The sequence below is a fragment of the Aquarana catesbeiana genome, linkage group LG05 (genome assembly GCF_042186555.1).
Source record: "Aquarana catesbeiana isolate 2022-GZ linkage group LG05, ASM4218655v1, whole genome shotgun sequence".
Lineage (NCBI taxonomy): Eukaryota > Metazoa > Chordata > Amphibia > Anura > Ranidae > Aquarana > Aquarana catesbeiana.
The window spans coordinates 644,152,285-644,168,780 of NC_133328.1; the positions used below are offsets into that span (position 1 = coordinate 644,152,285).

The window sequence follows — 16,496 nt, forward strand, 5'->3', positions numbered from 1 at the left end:
CCACTATGCCCCCAGGCCCCCCCCCCCCCATCTGGGTAAAACCACCAGCTCTCCATAGTGCCCCAACTGCCAAGAGTGTCCTACGGTGCCTTCCAGCTCCCATTGTGCCCCCTGAGAGCCCTCAAGCTCCCACACTGCCCCCCCATCCCCAACCTGCTGTTAAAACCACCAGCTCTCCATAGTGCCCCAACTGCCAATAGTGCCCTACAGTGCCTCCCTCCCAGCTTCCATAGTGGCCCACAATGCCCCCTGAGAGCCCTCAGCCTCCCACACTGCCTCTCCAACCCCGACCTGCTGTTAAAACCACCAGCTCTCCATAGTGCCCCAACCTCCAATGGTGTCCCACAGTGCTTCCCAGCTCCCATAGTAGTCCACTATGCCCCCAGGCCCCCCCCCCCCCCCATCTGGGTAAAACCACCAGCTCTCCATAGTGCCCCAACCTCCAATGGTGTCCCACAGTGCTTCCCAGCTCCCATAGTAGTCCACTATGCCCCCAGGCCCCCCTCCCCATCTGGGTAAAACCACCAGCTCTCCATAGTGCCCCAACTGCCAAGAGTGTCCTGCAGTGCCTTCCAGCTCCCATTGTGCCCCCTGAGAGCCCTCAAGCTCCCACACTGCCCCCCCATCCCCAACCTGCTGTTAAAACCACCAGCTCTCCATAGTGCCCCAACTGCCAATAGTGTCCTACAGTGCCTCCCTCCCAGCTTCCATAGTGGCCCACAATGCCCCCTGAGAGCCCTCAGCCTCCCACACTGCCCCTCCAACCCTGACCCGCTGTTAAAACCACAGCTCTCCATACTGCCCCAACCTCCAATGGTTTCCCACAGTGCTTCCTAGCTCCCATAGTGGTCCACTATGCCCCCAGGCACCCCCCCCCCCATCTGGTTAAAACCACCAGCTCTCCATAGTGCCCCAACTGCCAATATAGTGTCCTAGAGTGCCTCCCAGCTCCCATTGTGCCCCCTGAGAGCCCTCAAACTCCCACCCCCATCCCCGACCTACTGTTAAAACCACCAGCTCTCCATAGTGCCCCAACTGCTAATAGTGCCTCCCAGCTCCCATAGCAGTCCACAATGCCCCCCAGGTCCCGAGAGCCCTCAGCCTCAATTGATTTTCCTGCCATAATTCGAGACTCTTTTTCCTGTGTAAATCTAAAAAAACAAAACACATTATTGGCCTTCCAGAATTTTTGCTGCCATATAAATCACCCGGCACCGGCCGACCTCTGACCCCACCCCTTCTCATACTCTTCGAGTCAGTCACAATACGGGACTCCGCACAATGAAGTTACACTGCGGACTCCATAAATATATTCAACTTTTTTTTTTTTTTTTTTTTTTTAACCATACAACAGCAGGGGCAGAGGAGATGTACATTAAAAGGGTCATGTACACATCTTACATCTTTTGCCATCGAAAATAGAAAAATACAGAACCAAAAAAAATACCAACAGTTATTTGCCGCGATCCTCCCAATTTCTCTGTAGGCAAATCGTATTTTATTCTCTTTTTTTTTCTTTTATACATAAAAAATTCTGTAAAAATTTTGAAGTAAAACGATAATAAGCGGTAAAATAAAAACAAAAAAAAAAAACTGAAACCAGCAATGCACAAAGCTGCCAATGGGCGGGGAAAAAAAAAAAAAAAAAAAAAAGCAGAAATGGCAAAAAACAGCAATAATTATAAAAAAATACCCAAATATCTAGATAAACACAATTAGCTGTGAGTCGTTTTGGATATTTACAGTATGAAAATTCATCATGGTTAACCAAACAGCACTCAATGAAAAGGAAAAAAAACAAACAAACAAAAAAAAAAAGAACGCCTGACTGCAGGTGAAGGATGATGAAACAAAAATATATAACATTATATTCACATCTGTTAAAATATAATACACGTCTGTACGGGTGGAGGAGGGGTAGGGGGAGGGTCATAATCAAAAAAAAAAAAATGGGGACTTCCACAATTTATTGCGCTGTACAGGAAAAACGCATGTCGACATGACAAGAGAGGCGAGCGAGGAAGCGCGATTTCAGAAACTGTCCGTGGAGCTTGCGCTCGTCGCCGCTTCTGCAGTCCGAGGGTTATGGGAAATTTAGTACTCGGGTCCAATAAAGTATTACGGCGTCCGCCCCCGGGTTGGGTCGGTACGTTGTGCGAGCGATCTCCTCGCTTGTCGCGGGCGTTAATGCTCAGTCGCTGGGTAAAGGACGGCAGAGCGGCAGCTATTCCATCTCCACGTCCTCTTTGGGTTTGTAGACCGAGCCGAACTTCTGCATGTACTTCTTGATGTACTCCTTGGTTTTGTGTTTGACGTTCTCGTTGCAGTCCAGATCCTCCGGGTTCTTGCAGTACTTCAGCTCCTTGTTCATGACGCCGTGCGTCAGCTGTTGGGAGAGGCGGGAGGGATAAATTACTGCACAGTGTACTGAAAAATACAGATTCTGATTGGCTGTATGCTACCCCAGAAATTAAAAGAAGAATTCCAGGTACGGATATATTTATACATAGTTACATTGTTCCAGCTTGGACCAACTCTGTATATACCATACCTGTGGGATACAATCTAGAACATCCTTCACTAAATGGTGGACCACAGTCCAGTCCGGACCGTCAGCCCACCATTCTGCTGCGCTGGATCCTCACTAAGTTATTGGTTGCTAGGACCGCCGGCATCATAGCAACCAATGTCGTCATGTCTGTGCCCCACCCCTGCAACACTCTTCTCCTTCCAGCTCTCGCCCCATCTGCCAGGCTGTAATAGACTCTAATAATTTATGGGGGCACCCTGGTGGGGAGCACCCGATGCAACGGGGCACCCTGATGCAACGGGGCACCCGATGCAAAGGAGCATTCTGATGGGGAAACCCGATGCAACGGGGCACCCTGGTGGGGAGAACCCAATGCAACGGGGCACCCTGGTGGGGAGAACCCAATGCAACGGGGCACCCTGGTGGGGAGCACCCCTTGGAAAGGGGCACCTTGGTGGGGAGCACCCGATGCAACGGGGCACCCTGGTGGGGAGCACCCAGTGCAAAGGGGCTCCCTGGTGGGGAGCACCCGATGCAACGGGGCACCCTGGTGGGGAGCACCCGATGCAACGAAGCACCCTGGTGGGGAGCACCCGATGCAACGAAGCACCCTGGTGGGGAGCACCCGATGCAACGAAGCACCCTGGTGGGGAGCACCCGATGCAACGGGGCACCCTAATGGGGACACCCGATACAACGGGGCACCCTAATGGGGACACCCGATACAACGGGGCACCCTAATGGGGACACCCGATACAACGGGGCACCCTAATGGGGACACCCGATACAACGGGGCACCCTAATGGGGACACCTGTCGTTCTATTTTTTTTTTTTTACTTGGAACGTGGATGTGACTGGCCTACTTTTATGTTTTATTAAAGAGAAAGTCGGACCTCAGCTGTAAGAAAGTTTTAGCAACCGGACCTCCTTACATTTTAATTTCCCCTGCCTTGAAGCTGCAAATCACTGAAGCAGACACCACTACTACAGAGATCTCCACAAGCTTCCGGCTGCCCTGCAAACATGGACGTCACCCACTCGGGACGGGCACCATTCAGAGATCTCTTTGCATTTTCTCAATGGATGCAAAGCATTCTCTGAATGGACAAGGTGGAGAGTGTGGAGTCACCGCCCCGCCTCTCCACCTCCTCCAATTAGAGAATGCTTTGCATTCATTGAGAAAATGCAAGGAGATCTCCGAATAGTGCCTGTGCTGAGCAGGTCATTATGTGTGGTGCTATTCTTGGGTTTTGGCTTCATCTCCCAATAGTGAATCTACAGGAGAATCACCTCTCCTTGTGTCCGGACAAGACATTGCAGAAGATTGCTGAGAGATAGGCTCACCAAAACCTCAGAACAGGCTGTGTAAATATGACCATCATTCCTTATTTTGTCATAGGCAGGTGAGTCTCTTGTCATAACCTGCTTGTGAGTCTCTTGCCTCACCAACATCGTGTTGGCAAAGGGTGCTCCAGCTTCCTTCCACAGTAAAAAAACGCAAACATGCTGGGAGAGTCCAGGATTGTAAGTGCCCTGCACAGAACCCACCCTACGGAACACATCTGGGATGAGTTGGAACACAAACATGTAGGCCAGGTGGATGGGGCACAATGCCTTTCGCCGACGCCAACGATGGGGAACAATGCCTTCCGCCGATGATGGGCCACAATGCCTTCCACCGACGCCAACGATGGGGCACAATGCCTTCCGCCAACGATGGGGCACAATGCCTTCCACCGACGCCAACGATGGGGCACAACGCCTTCCGCCAACAACGGGGCACAACGCCTTCCGCCAACAACGGGGCACAACGCCTTCCGCCAACAACGGGGCACAACGCCTTCCGCCAACAACGGGGCACAAAGCCTTCCACCAACAACAGGGCACAAAGCCTTCCGCCAACAATGGGGCACAAAGCCTTCCGCTGACGCCAACGATGGGGCACAATGCCTTCCACTGATGCCAATGATGGAGCAGTATTCCTTCAACTGACACCAACGAAGGGGCCCTATTCCTTTCACTGAATTCAACGATGGGGCACTATTCCTCCCACGGACACCATTGATGGGGCATAATTCCATTGATAACAATGGAGCACAATTCCTCCCACTGACACCAAAGATATGACATTTTCTACTCCCACTGGCCACAGTCCGACCCCTCTAAAGTCTGAAGGACAGTAGACTGGCCCTTTGTTTAGAACGTTTGGAGACCCCTGCCATAACATATAATATCCATACTTTTGGAATAGAACGTCCAGCTATAAGTGTGACCACCAGATGTCCAAAATCTTTTACCTATTCAGTGTTGGTGTGAAGTTCTGGAAGCGGGTTATGACATTAGACTCCTTGCCTATGCAGAAATCAGGAACGATTCCAGGTTTTTGTGAACCCATCAGCAAACCCCCCCCCCCCCCCCCCCAATGTTTCCCTTATTGGTCTCATATACATTGATTTCAGCAGGGAAATGACGTGCTGCCACCGACAGTGACAGTGAAGCCATGGTCACCTCCAGCAGAAGCATTGTGCTGTGCAATTTGCTGACCACATGGCAAGATATGCAAGTTCTACAGAACAGAATCACCAGCATGGGGTGTGCAGCACTTTGATCTAAAACCATTCATTTTGTGTGGCAAATTACATTAACAAAAAACAAAACAGCAATTTCAACTGGAGCAGATGCTAAAGGTCGATCATCTGCGGTGTTGTAGCTGTAAGCAGATCGTTCGCCCATGGAACAAATGTTCTAACCTTGCGAGCGAGGTGCTTGAAGTCCTCGGTGTTGTTAATCCGGCCAGTCTTACAATCCGGCTTCCTGTACGGGTTCAGGCACTGCACAATGAACTGCGACATCTACGCAGGAGAGAAGACAACAAATGTATCATTTATTCCAGTCATTTATATAGGAGGGACAAATCACACAATACTTTACATACTGTACATACACATCAGTCTATCCTCAAGGAGCTTACAATCTAGGGTCCCTATCTCACATACATGCATGCACACACACACACACACAGGGCCCACTCCCGAACCCTGCCCCTCTGCGCGTAGCCCACGCCCGAACCCTGCCCCTCTGCGCGTAGCCCACGCCCGAACCCTGCCCCTCTGCGCGTAGCCCACTCCCGAACCCTGCCCCTCTGCGCGTAGCCCACTCCTGAACCCTGCCCCTCTGCGCGTAGCCCACTCCCGAACCCTGCCCCTCTGCGCGTAGCCCACTCCCGAACCCTGCCCCTCTGCGCGTAGCCCACGCCCGAACCCTGCCCCTCTGCGCGTAGCCCACGCCCGAACCCTGCCCCTCTGCGCGTAGTGCACGCCCGAACCCTGCCCCTCTGCGCGTAGCCCACGCCCGAACCCTGCCCCTCTGCGCGCAGCCCACTCCCGAACCCTGCCCCTCTGCGCGTAGCCCACTCCCGAACCCTGCCCCTCTGCGCGTAGCCCACGCCCGAACCCTGCCCCTCTGCGCGCAGCCCACTCCCGAACCCTGCCCCTCTGCGCGTAGCCCACTCCCGAACCCTGCCCCTCTGCGCGTAGCCCACGCCCGAACCCTGCCCCTCTGCGCGTAGCCCACTCCCGAACCCCGCCCCTCTGCGCGTAGCCCACTCCCGAACCCCGCCCCTCTGCACGTAGCCCACTCCCGAAACCCGCCCCTCTGCGCGTAGCCCACTCCTGAACCCCGCCCCTCTGCGCGTAGCCCACTCCCGAACCCTGCCCCTCTGTAGGTAGCGAATTCCTGAACTCTGTACATAACATACTCCTAGAGCCTGCACTCTGTACACAACACATTCCTGAACTCTGCACGTAGCACATTACAATGCCCCTTTGAGATCCTCTCACTGTTAAAGTGGTTGTATACTTTTTTTTTAAACTTTTACCTACAGGTAAGCCTATAATAAGGCCTATAATAAGGCTTACCTGTAGGTAAAAAAAAATATCACCTAAACCTGTACGGTTTAGGAGATATTCCCCTCGCAATGAGCCGCTGACTGCAGCGGAGCATGTGCACAGTGAATTCTCGGCTGAAAGCCCGGCATGCGCCGGACTTTGCCGGAAAAAAAAGTCTCCCGCGCGCAAGCGCGGGAGTGACGACATCGCGGCTCCGGCCACTCACAGCGCCGGAGCCGCAATACCCGGAAGACAAGCCGAGGGGAAATGTCAGCTCCCTCGGCGTGGACCGGGTGAGATGTCAGCGCCTCATTCTAAGGTAAGTATCTCATAATGAGCTAGTATGCGGTGCATACTAGCTCATTATGCCTTTTCCCTTACAGGTGTAGGAAAAAAAAAAAAAAAGACAGCGGGTTTACTACCGCTTTAATACAGTTTGGCCACACCCATCATTTGATGCAGCGCTCTCTTACCCCTGTGACTTCATCTAACAAACCTCACTCTAAACTGCCTGGTCTGGTGACTTGATGAGAACAGGGTAGGAGGAGAGCTGTAAAGGGGGGGGGGGAGGGGAGGAGAGTTGTGGGGGGGGGGGGATAGGGGTGGCAAAGAGTGTGGGGGGGGATAGGGGTGGCAGAGAGTGTGGGGGGGGGGATAGGGGTGGCAGAGAGTGTGGGGGGGGGGATAGGGGTGGCAGAGAGTGTGGGGGGGGGGATAGGGGTGGCAGAGAGTGTGGGGGGGATAGGGGTGGCAGAGAGTGTGGGGGGATAGGGGTGGCAGAGAGTGTGGGGGGGGGGAGAATAGGGTTAGGGGGAAGAGCCCCGGGGGGGGGATAAGAGTGGCGAAGAGCTGTAAAGGGGGGGGGGGGGAATAGGGGTGGCGGAGAATAGGGTTGGGGAAAAGTTCCATGGGGGGGGTGGGGGATAGCTGCATTGGTGGTGGGGGCGTGATTTGTACTGGGGGGGGGGGATCTGTACTGGGCGGTGTTGTACTGAAGGGGAAGAAGCTCTCAGAGGAATCTGTACTGGGAAAGCTGTACCAGTGAGCGGTAAGAAATCTGTTCTGGGCGGAGATGTACTGGTGGAGGAGGATATCTGTACTGGGGGTAAAAAGTACAATACTAGTGAGGGGAAAGGGGGCATAGAAATGTATAGATCTATAATTCTGGAATATATATTGGGGGAAGCTGTATTTTTTCTGTTTTTTTTTTTTTTTGGGGGGGGGGGGGGAGGGGGGGGTATGTATACTGGAGGGAAAGCTGAACTGGGTTAGATGTTGGCCTGGGGAGGTTTTTTTTTTGTATTTCTGTTGTACACTCATGACCCGTTAGAATTTGTTTTTTTTTTTTTTGGTGCAATGACTGTGCCCTATGGTACGGTGTACACAGCGAGTACGCTCAGTTCTGCCACACCTACAATTTTGAGTGACATGCAGGAAAAAAGATCATCTATGACCCGGTTCTGTAAAAATCAGGAACAATGCCAATGCCTTAACAGGTAAACCCAGTATCTGGTAAAACCAGTAACGAGTAAACAAAGTAAACCTCTGTATCAGGTAAACCCCCAGTAACTTTTTTTGGGCGACACGTTTCCTGCACCGCGATTTGAGGCGTCATTCAAATGAATGGCATCTCAAATGCGAGTCCCGCGATTTGTCATTCACACATCAGCGCTTTCAAATTGCGGGCAGATTCGTGGCAAATCTGCCCACGATTCAAAACGCTGTAGTGTGAATGCAGCTGAACAGGCGATCCCGGGAACAGGCGATCCCGGGAACAGGCGATCCCGGGAACAGGCGATCCCGGGAACAGGCGATCCCGGGAACAGGCGAACCCAGGAACAGGCGAACCCAGGAACAGGCGAACCCAGGAACAGGCGAACCCAGGAACAGGCGAACCCAGGAACAGGCGAACCCAGGAACAGGCGAACCCAGGAACAGGCGAACCCAGGAACAGGCGAACCCAGGAACAGGCGATGCCAGGAACAGGCGATGCCAGGAACAGGCGATGCCAGGAACAGGCGATGCCAGGAACAGGCAAACCCAGGAACAGGCAAACCCAGGAACAGGCAAACCCAGGAACAGGCAAACCCAGGAACAGGCAAACCCAGGAACAGGCAAACCCAGGAACAGGCAAACCCAGGAACAGGCAAACCCAGGAACAGGCAAACCCAGGAACAGGCAAACCCAGTACTCTGCTCTTCAAAGGTTACAATGATTTTGGTACATTGATAAAAAGAAGCTGAAGGAGCCCCCTACGATGATAGGATGGGAAGGTGTCTGGACTGGATGCGGCATGGTGTACCTACCTCCTTCCTGAAGACCTCTTTGCTCTTCTTGGCCAGCTCACTCGATGTGTCCGCTTCAGCAGTTTTAGCCTTTTTGGAAGACTGAAAAATAAACACCATGTACAACGGTCACCGATTATGAAAGACAAATAAATATCTGACAAACATCAGGAATGTACAAAAAGTTTTCATACTCTGGAAGATACAATGTTAAGACAAAAACCACATAACTAAAGCGTGACCATTGAAAGCCTCATTGCCCCCCCTCAACTAGACCTAGAAAAACAATTGCAACAATGTATAAAAATGACTCTACAAATGACATACAACGTAACTGGCTACCGCAGCTACGTTGTAAAAAAACAAAAAACAAAAAAAAAAAAAACAAAAAAAAACAAAAAACACAGGTGTTGATCAACTACCAAAAGAAAGCTCTACTTGTATGATAAAAAGATATGAATTTTATTTGGGTACAGCGCTGCATGACCTCGCAATTACCAGTTAAAGTAGCGCAGTGCTGGCCTGGTCATGAAGGGGGGGGGGGGTTCTAGAGTGTCTGTGAAATCTATTAGAAGCTTTACTGGTCCTTTACGTAAATAAGAACTCTCTTGTAGGAACGCTTTTGTCTTTAACTCGATCCCCTGTAGCAGATGGCTAAATGGACAGCGAGGGACAATATGGATTCCTGCGTCCTTTATGGGCGGCATGCTTCCTCCAGCTGCTGTATCCATCCAGATTCCTGAACGGCGGGATGCACACAGATACCTGGGAGATGTATAGGGAGCAGTGTGCTAACGGAGGAGATTTATTGGAGGGGATCAGTGGGGGGTGAAGGAGCCTCAGCTGTCCCCAGGACGAGGACTCACAATGGGGGGGCAGCCAGGAGGCCCAAGAATGTCAATGATACTGAATACCAGACGAGGGATGAACTTCACATAGACACGTACAGTATCTCACAAAAGTGAGTACACCCCTCACATCTTTATAAATCTTTTCTTCTATCTTTTCATGTGACAACACTGAAGAAATGACACTTTGCTACAATGTAAAGTAGTGAGTGTACAGCTTGTATAACAGTGTAAATTTGCTGTCCCCTCAAAATACCTCAACACACAGCCATTAATGTCTAAACCGCTGGCAACAAAAGTGAGTACACCCCTAAGTGAAAATCTTCAAATTGGGCCAAAAGTGTCAATATTTTGTGTGGCCGCCATTATTTTCCAGCACTGCCTTAACCCTCTTGGTCATGGAGGTCACCAGAGCTTCACAGGTTGTCACTGGAGTCCTCTTCCCCTCCTCCATGATGACATCACAGAGCTGGTGGATGTTAGAGACCTTGTACTCCTCCACCTTCCATTTGAGGATGTCCCACAGATGCTCAATAGGGTTTAGGTCTGGAGACATGCTTGGCCAGTCCATCACCTTTACCCTCAGCTTCTTCAGCAAGGCAGTGTTGGTCTTGGAGGTGTGTTTGGGGTCGTTATGTTGGAATACTGCCCTGCGGCCCAATCTCTGAAGGGAGGGTATCATGCTCTGCTTCAGTATGTCACAGTACATGTTGGCATTCATGGTTCCCTCAATGATCTGTAGCCCCTCAGTGCCGGCAGCACTCAAGGAGCCCCAGACCATGACAACCCCACCACCATGCTTGACTGTAGACAAGACACACTTGTCTTTGTCCTCCTCACCTGGTTGCCCCCACACACGCTTGTCACCATCTGAACCAAATACGTTTATCTTGGTCTCATCAGACCACAGGACATGGTTCCAGTAATCCATGTCCTTAGTCTGCTTGTCTTCAGCAAACTGTTTGCGGGCTTTCTTGTGCATCATTTTCCTTCTGGGACGACAGCCATGCAGACCAATTTGATGCAGTGTGCGGCGTATGGTCTGATCACTGACAGGCTGACCCTCCCACCCCTACAACCTCTGCAGCAATGCTGGCAGCACTCATACGTCTATTTCCCATAGACAACCTCTGGATATGACGCTGAGCACATGACCTCAACTTCTTTGGTGGACCATGGCGAGGCCTGTTCTGAGTGGAACCTGTCCTGTTATACTGCTGTATGGTCTTGCCCACTGTGCTGCAGCTCAGTTTCAGGGTCTTGGCAATCTTCTTATAGCCTAGACCATCTTTATGTAGAGCAACAATTCTTTTTTTCAGATCCTCAGAGAGTTCTTTGCCATGAGGTGCCATGTTGAACTTCCAGTGACCAGTATGAGAGAGTGAGAGCGATAACACCAAATTTAAACACACCTGCTCCCCATTCACACCTGAGACCTTGTAACACTAATGGGTCACATGACACCAGGTAGGGAAAATGGCTAATTGGGCCCAATTTGGACATTTTCACTTAGGGGTGTACTGACTTTTGTTGCCAGCGGTTTAGACATTAATGGCTGTGTGTTGAGTTATTTTGAGGGGACAGCAAATTTACACTGTTATACAAGCTGTACACTCACTACTTTACATTGTAGCAAAGTGTCATTTCTTCAGTTTCGCAGGGAATGGATGAAGGTAAAAAATGCTTAACCTTCAGAACCACCTTCAGAACCACTGTTGCAGAACTACAAGTCCCATGATGCATTGCAAGAGCTGACAGTGCACAAGCATGACTCCAAAAGGCGGAGGCATGATGGGCCACGGGTTGAGCACCCATGCTAGATGGTGCTGGATGCAGAAAACGAAGACCAACTACATGTCAATGATGACTTTGCACCTCTTATGCAAAAGGGGCGGGGCCAGGGACAGTCAAATTGGAGAGGGAAGAGCTCTGATTTGCTACAGCTTCTAATGCACATTATGAGAAGCTCACAGTGTGCGGTGAAATCAAAAGAAAGCCATTCCAGTACAGGAAAGGAGCCGCTACACCTGGAGGATGGAGAGGGGGGTCATGCAGTTCGCTGACCGACAACAAATCGATAAGGACGTTATTTGCACCTCCTAGGCAAAAGTCGGGACCCTCTAGAATGAATACAAAACACCGGGAGATCTATTATCACCGGCGCAGAGCAGACTCCAGCTGGGCGGTTGTTCTGCTTATATCTGGAAAATAATCGACTTTTATGAACAGAATGTTATTTGCCGCATAACCTGATGCCAACAACAGTCCAGACATCTGCCGCCCGCGCAGACCGTACACCACGAACATTGTACTTTATAATAGGAATATAAGATTTAATATACAGAATTGGCAGACGGCCAGCCACAACCTTCATAGAAGCTAAAAAACGTTCCCAGGTACGCCGGCGCTCATAATCCTAAATTACACGCCGGAATCGCCGTCTGCCGTCTCAAAGCCGCCATTTATAAAATTCTGACGGAATCCTAATGAATGAATGAGGCCCCTCACACCACTGACGGTTTTAATTACAGCCCGAGGTTTAATTGGGAGGGGAAGTGGGGAGAGACAGCTTCGGGGGGGGGAATTCTGCAGCAGCTTTTTTTTTTTTTTTTTTTTTATTGTGTATTAAAATTTCTCTATGAAGAATGAAAAATAGCCGAGCTGAGTGACGGGCGAGCCCGGGGCGTGGTGGGGTGGACTGCAACGTCGGGGACACGGCTCACGTTTGCTGCATTACAAACTCAACAGGACAGCTGCAGGAGCCGGTTATTGGGGCCTGATAGGAATGGGAACCGACATCAGGCAACCGCTCTAATGCTGCCGTCACTGATATCAGCCAAAGTAATAGAGCGGAGTGATGGGGGAGCTCGGGTGTGGTGGGATGGACTGCAAGACTGAGGACGTAGCTTGTGTTCGCTGCATTACAAACTCAACAGGACAGCCGCAGGAGCCAGTTATTAGGGCCTGACAGGAATGGGAACGGACGTCGGGTAACCGCTCTAATGCTCCCATCACTGATGCCATCCAAAATAACCAAGCAGAGTGAAGGGCAAGCTCGGGTGTGGTGGGATGGACTGCAACGCTGGGGACATGGCTTGTGTTTGCTGCATTACAAACCCAACACCACAGCTGCAAGCAGGGCAGTGGATAAGGGAGTACCACCGGTCCCCTCCTGCACGGGGCCTGGGCCAGCAGGGTGATCCGGAAGTGGACAAGGAGGGGGAAATCGGCGCGCCCAGCGGGATCCCCTGTATGGGTCTCTCTGCAGCAGCTGAAAGCTGGCTTCTCCTCCTCTCCATCCCAACGGCTTTCAACTGCTGCAGAGAGACATACAGGGGATCGGTTCCAGTAATTGCTTCCCTGCCGCACCGATCATCCTCCCTGTGCACCATACGTTTCCACCTGCTGCCCAGTTACTGGGGCCGCACAGGAATGGGAACAGGCATTGGGTAACCGCTCTAGTGCTCCTATCACTGATGTCAGCCAAAATAGCCAAGCAAAGTGAAGGGCGAGCTCGGGTGTGGTGGGATGGACTGCAACGCTGGGGACATGGCTTGGGATTGCTGCATTACAAACCCAACACCACAGCTGCAAGCAGGGCCATAGATAAGTGAGGACCACTTCTTTAGGGGGCCTGGGCCAGCAGGGTGATCCGGATGTGGGCAGGGAGGGTGATCGGTGTGCTGGGTGGGGCAATTATTTGAACTGATCCCCTGTATGGCTCCTTCTGCAGCAGCTAAAAGCTGGCTTCTCCTCTCCATCCCACCGACTTTCAGCTGCTGCAGAGAGAGTAATACAGGGGATTAGTTCCAGTAATTGCTCCCCCGCCACACCGATCATCCTCCTCCTCACCTTACAGCTGGCAGCTGCAAGCATACAAAAGAATTCTTCAGGATGGAGACAGGGGGAAGAGTCCAGTAAATATGTCATATTTACCAGCCCCTTCCTTTTCTGAATAAACACGAGTGATCGATACCGATCACTCACTGTGTTCATTCATAACTGAATAGTAAACTGCATTTGGGTGGGGGCCCTCTCAAGTTGACTTCTTACTGCAGCCCTGGCTGCAAGAGCTGGTATTTGAGCCTGGCGGGAATGGGAATGGACGTCAGGCAACCGCTCTAATGCTGATATCAGCCAAAATAGCCGAGCAAAGTGATGGGTGAGCCCCGGTGTGGTGTGGTGTGATGGACTGCAACACACGGACTTGTGTTTGTAGCATTACAAACCCAGCACAACAGCTGCAGGAGCCAGTTATTGGGGCAGGAATGGGAGTGGACGTCAGGCAACCGCTCTAATGAAGTTATCACTGATAGCAGCCAAATTAGCCGTACAGAGTGACTGGTGAACCGATGTGTGGAGGGATGGATTGCAACGCCGGGGATGCAGCTCGCGTTTGCTGCATTACAAACTCAACAAGGCTGCTGAAGGTGCCAGTTATTGGGACCTGGTATGAATGGGAACGGACATTGGGCAACCTATCTATCTCTTCCATATCTATTGGTTATTTTGGCTGATATCAGTGATGGAAGCGAGCAGACTGTCTGGTGAGTCCGGGTGTGGTGGGATGGACTGCAATGCGGAGGACGTAGCTCGTGTTCGCTGCATTACAAACTCAATACAATCGCTGCAGGAGCCAGTTATTGGGGCCTGGCAGGAATGGGAACTGATGTCGGGCAACCGCTCTAATGCTCCTATTACTGATATCAGCCAAAATAGCCAAAACGGAGTGCCGGGCGAGCCCAGGTGTAGAGAGACTGCAACGCTGGGAAGGCGGCTCGTGTTCACTGCATTACAAACGCAACACAACAGCGGCAGGAGCGAGTTATTGGGGGCCAGGCAACTGCTCCAATGCTGATATCAGCCAAAATAACAGGAGTGCCGGGTGAGCCCAGGTGTGGCGAGATGGACCGCAATTGCATTACAATTAAAGTGTATGCTACCCCAAACATTTTTAAAAACCCATATGCGTTTGGTTACTCACAAACTAGTTGGCAATTGTAGCCTTAACTTTATTTTGCAGGTTTCCGCTATATATCTAGTTTATCCTGCCAACTTCCTGTGGCTCTGGTTTCAAATTGACCACACAAAGCATGAAAGCAGATCCATGCTGGTGCGGTCAGTTTGAGTCCCTGACATTCCTCCTAGGAGATACAGGATACTGTGCCAACATCGGCGTGCCTGAATCTCCTGCAGTTGGTTTTGTGCTATGCCCCTGACCAGCCCCTCTGTTAGGAGCTACTGGATTGCCCTGCAACCTCAAATGGTCAGTACTCATTACTTCCTCCAAGGCCTACTGTGTTGATTGACAGAGGATCATACCAGAGGCCTCTCTGTCAAAAGTGCATAGAACAAAGATAGAAACATACTTCCCCCTCTGTGTGTGACCCACCTGCTTACACACATGGGCTGTCAGGAAGCAGTTGGAAACCACAACCAGAAGTTTCATAATGATCTACTCTCTTCACAGTATAAAGCAGCGATCGTCCTCCAACTTGCACAACAGAGAACACATGGGGGGGCAGTCATGCATGGGAAATAGGCTGACCGTGATCATCAATGGCCCACAGCATTGGGCATGGAGTCCGTTTGTGCCAATGTGTTGTGTGGAGGAGAGCAGCTGCCAGGATCTGCCAGCTAGCAGGAGACTAGAGATGAAGGAGGGCTACAGGCTGCCCAGCATACATGCATACATACAGCATGTGATTATGGTTAACAATATTTCCTGCATACCCCCAAAGGGGTCTTCAGGGCCTGGGATTCCACAGGGATAGACCACAGCCTTGGCCCTGTAGGCACCCTGCAACCAACTACACGCATTGCACCAAGTGCCAAGATGAGCAGCCATGCAGGATCCAGTACTCAAAAGTAAAGTTAAAAGGCCATCCCTACGGTGTGGGGTCCAGGTATGGCTCCCAAGGGTTACCAAGGCTGCACCGATATGAATGCACCATTTCTAGTGAAGAGTTGGCTGAAGAATAGATTGAAGAATCCGAAGAAAAATAAAACTAGTTATGCCAGCTTTTCTCAACTAGGGTTCCGTGGAACTCTAGATTGCCTCCAGATGTTGCTAGAGGTTCACTGAGCAAGTGACATTTATCCACTAAGATAAATTACCACCGCACCAATGATGTGTTTAGCTATCTGCAAAGAAAGGAATTATCCCTCTCCTTGTCCATCAAACTAATATACAGTGAGCTACAGATTAAGTTTTTATTTTTTTAGCAGGGGTTCCCTGAGACCAGAACATTATTTCGAGGGTTCCTCCATTATTAAAAGGTTAAGAAAGGCTGAGAAAGGCTGAGTTAAGCTAAGAGTAATTTCTCCTTAATGGAGAAGAGGTCCATCACCTTAGGATATCAGCAAAAAAACGGAAGACTCACAGAGTTGGTTAGGGTTGTAGGGTAAAGCCCAGGGTGATGTGTCCTTAAAAGCATTGCCTTTGTCCAGTCACCTGAGGGTACAAGCCCAATAACCCAGGGTCTTTGGAATATCAATCCTGCATCCTGTACTGTACCTGCTGTTGTACTGTTCAATATTCTTTAAGTAAAAATACACATGGTTCTTGCATTTACAGAAACATTTTTAGCCAGCAGTTCAGTATTTTTTTTATGACCCACTTTAATTCCAGCTTGCAACACCACAAAAAGCGTAAAAGTCCAAAGGGGCTAAATACTTCCGCAACCCAACCACACTTAGAAAAAAAAAGTAATTGGTTGAAGCTGGGCTATAATTATCCAAAAATTTATATTTTGCATTATTATCTTACATGGTAGTTGTGGGGCGTTCTGACCTTTGCATGCATTAAATAGGCTTTTTCTGTACTCAATTGAAGATGCCCTACTTGGGTCCATTGAGGGACACGGGGGGAAGTTTTTAACTTTCGGGTTTTCTGCCACCTCCATGGTAATTGGACAATTGTAAATGGGGAAAAAAAACAAAAAA

General features: G+C 50.6%; 1 protein-coding gene across 4 annotated transcripts in view; it reads right to left on the bottom strand.

The window, feature by feature from the left end:
- Nucleotides 1-1,729: 1,729 nt before the first annotated feature.
- The window catches only part of SETD2 (SET domain containing 2, histone lysine methyltransferase), a 131,827-nt gene continuing 117,060 nt past the window's right edge, over nt 1,730-16,496 (bottom strand). For all 4 annotated transcript variants that reach the window (XM_073632469.1, XM_073632467.1, XM_073632466.1 and 1 more), the window contains 3 exons: nt 8,725-8,805; nt 5,282-5,383; nt 1,730-2,386 (listed from right to left, as the gene is read on the bottom strand). In XM_073632469.1, coding sequence (XP_073488570.1) covers nt 2,225-2,386; nt 5,282-5,383; nt 8,725-8,805 — 345 coding nt within the window. In that variant the 3' untranslated portion in view covers nt 1,730-2,224. The remainder of the gene's footprint in view (nt 2,387-5,281; nt 5,384-8,724; nt 8,806-16,496) is intronic.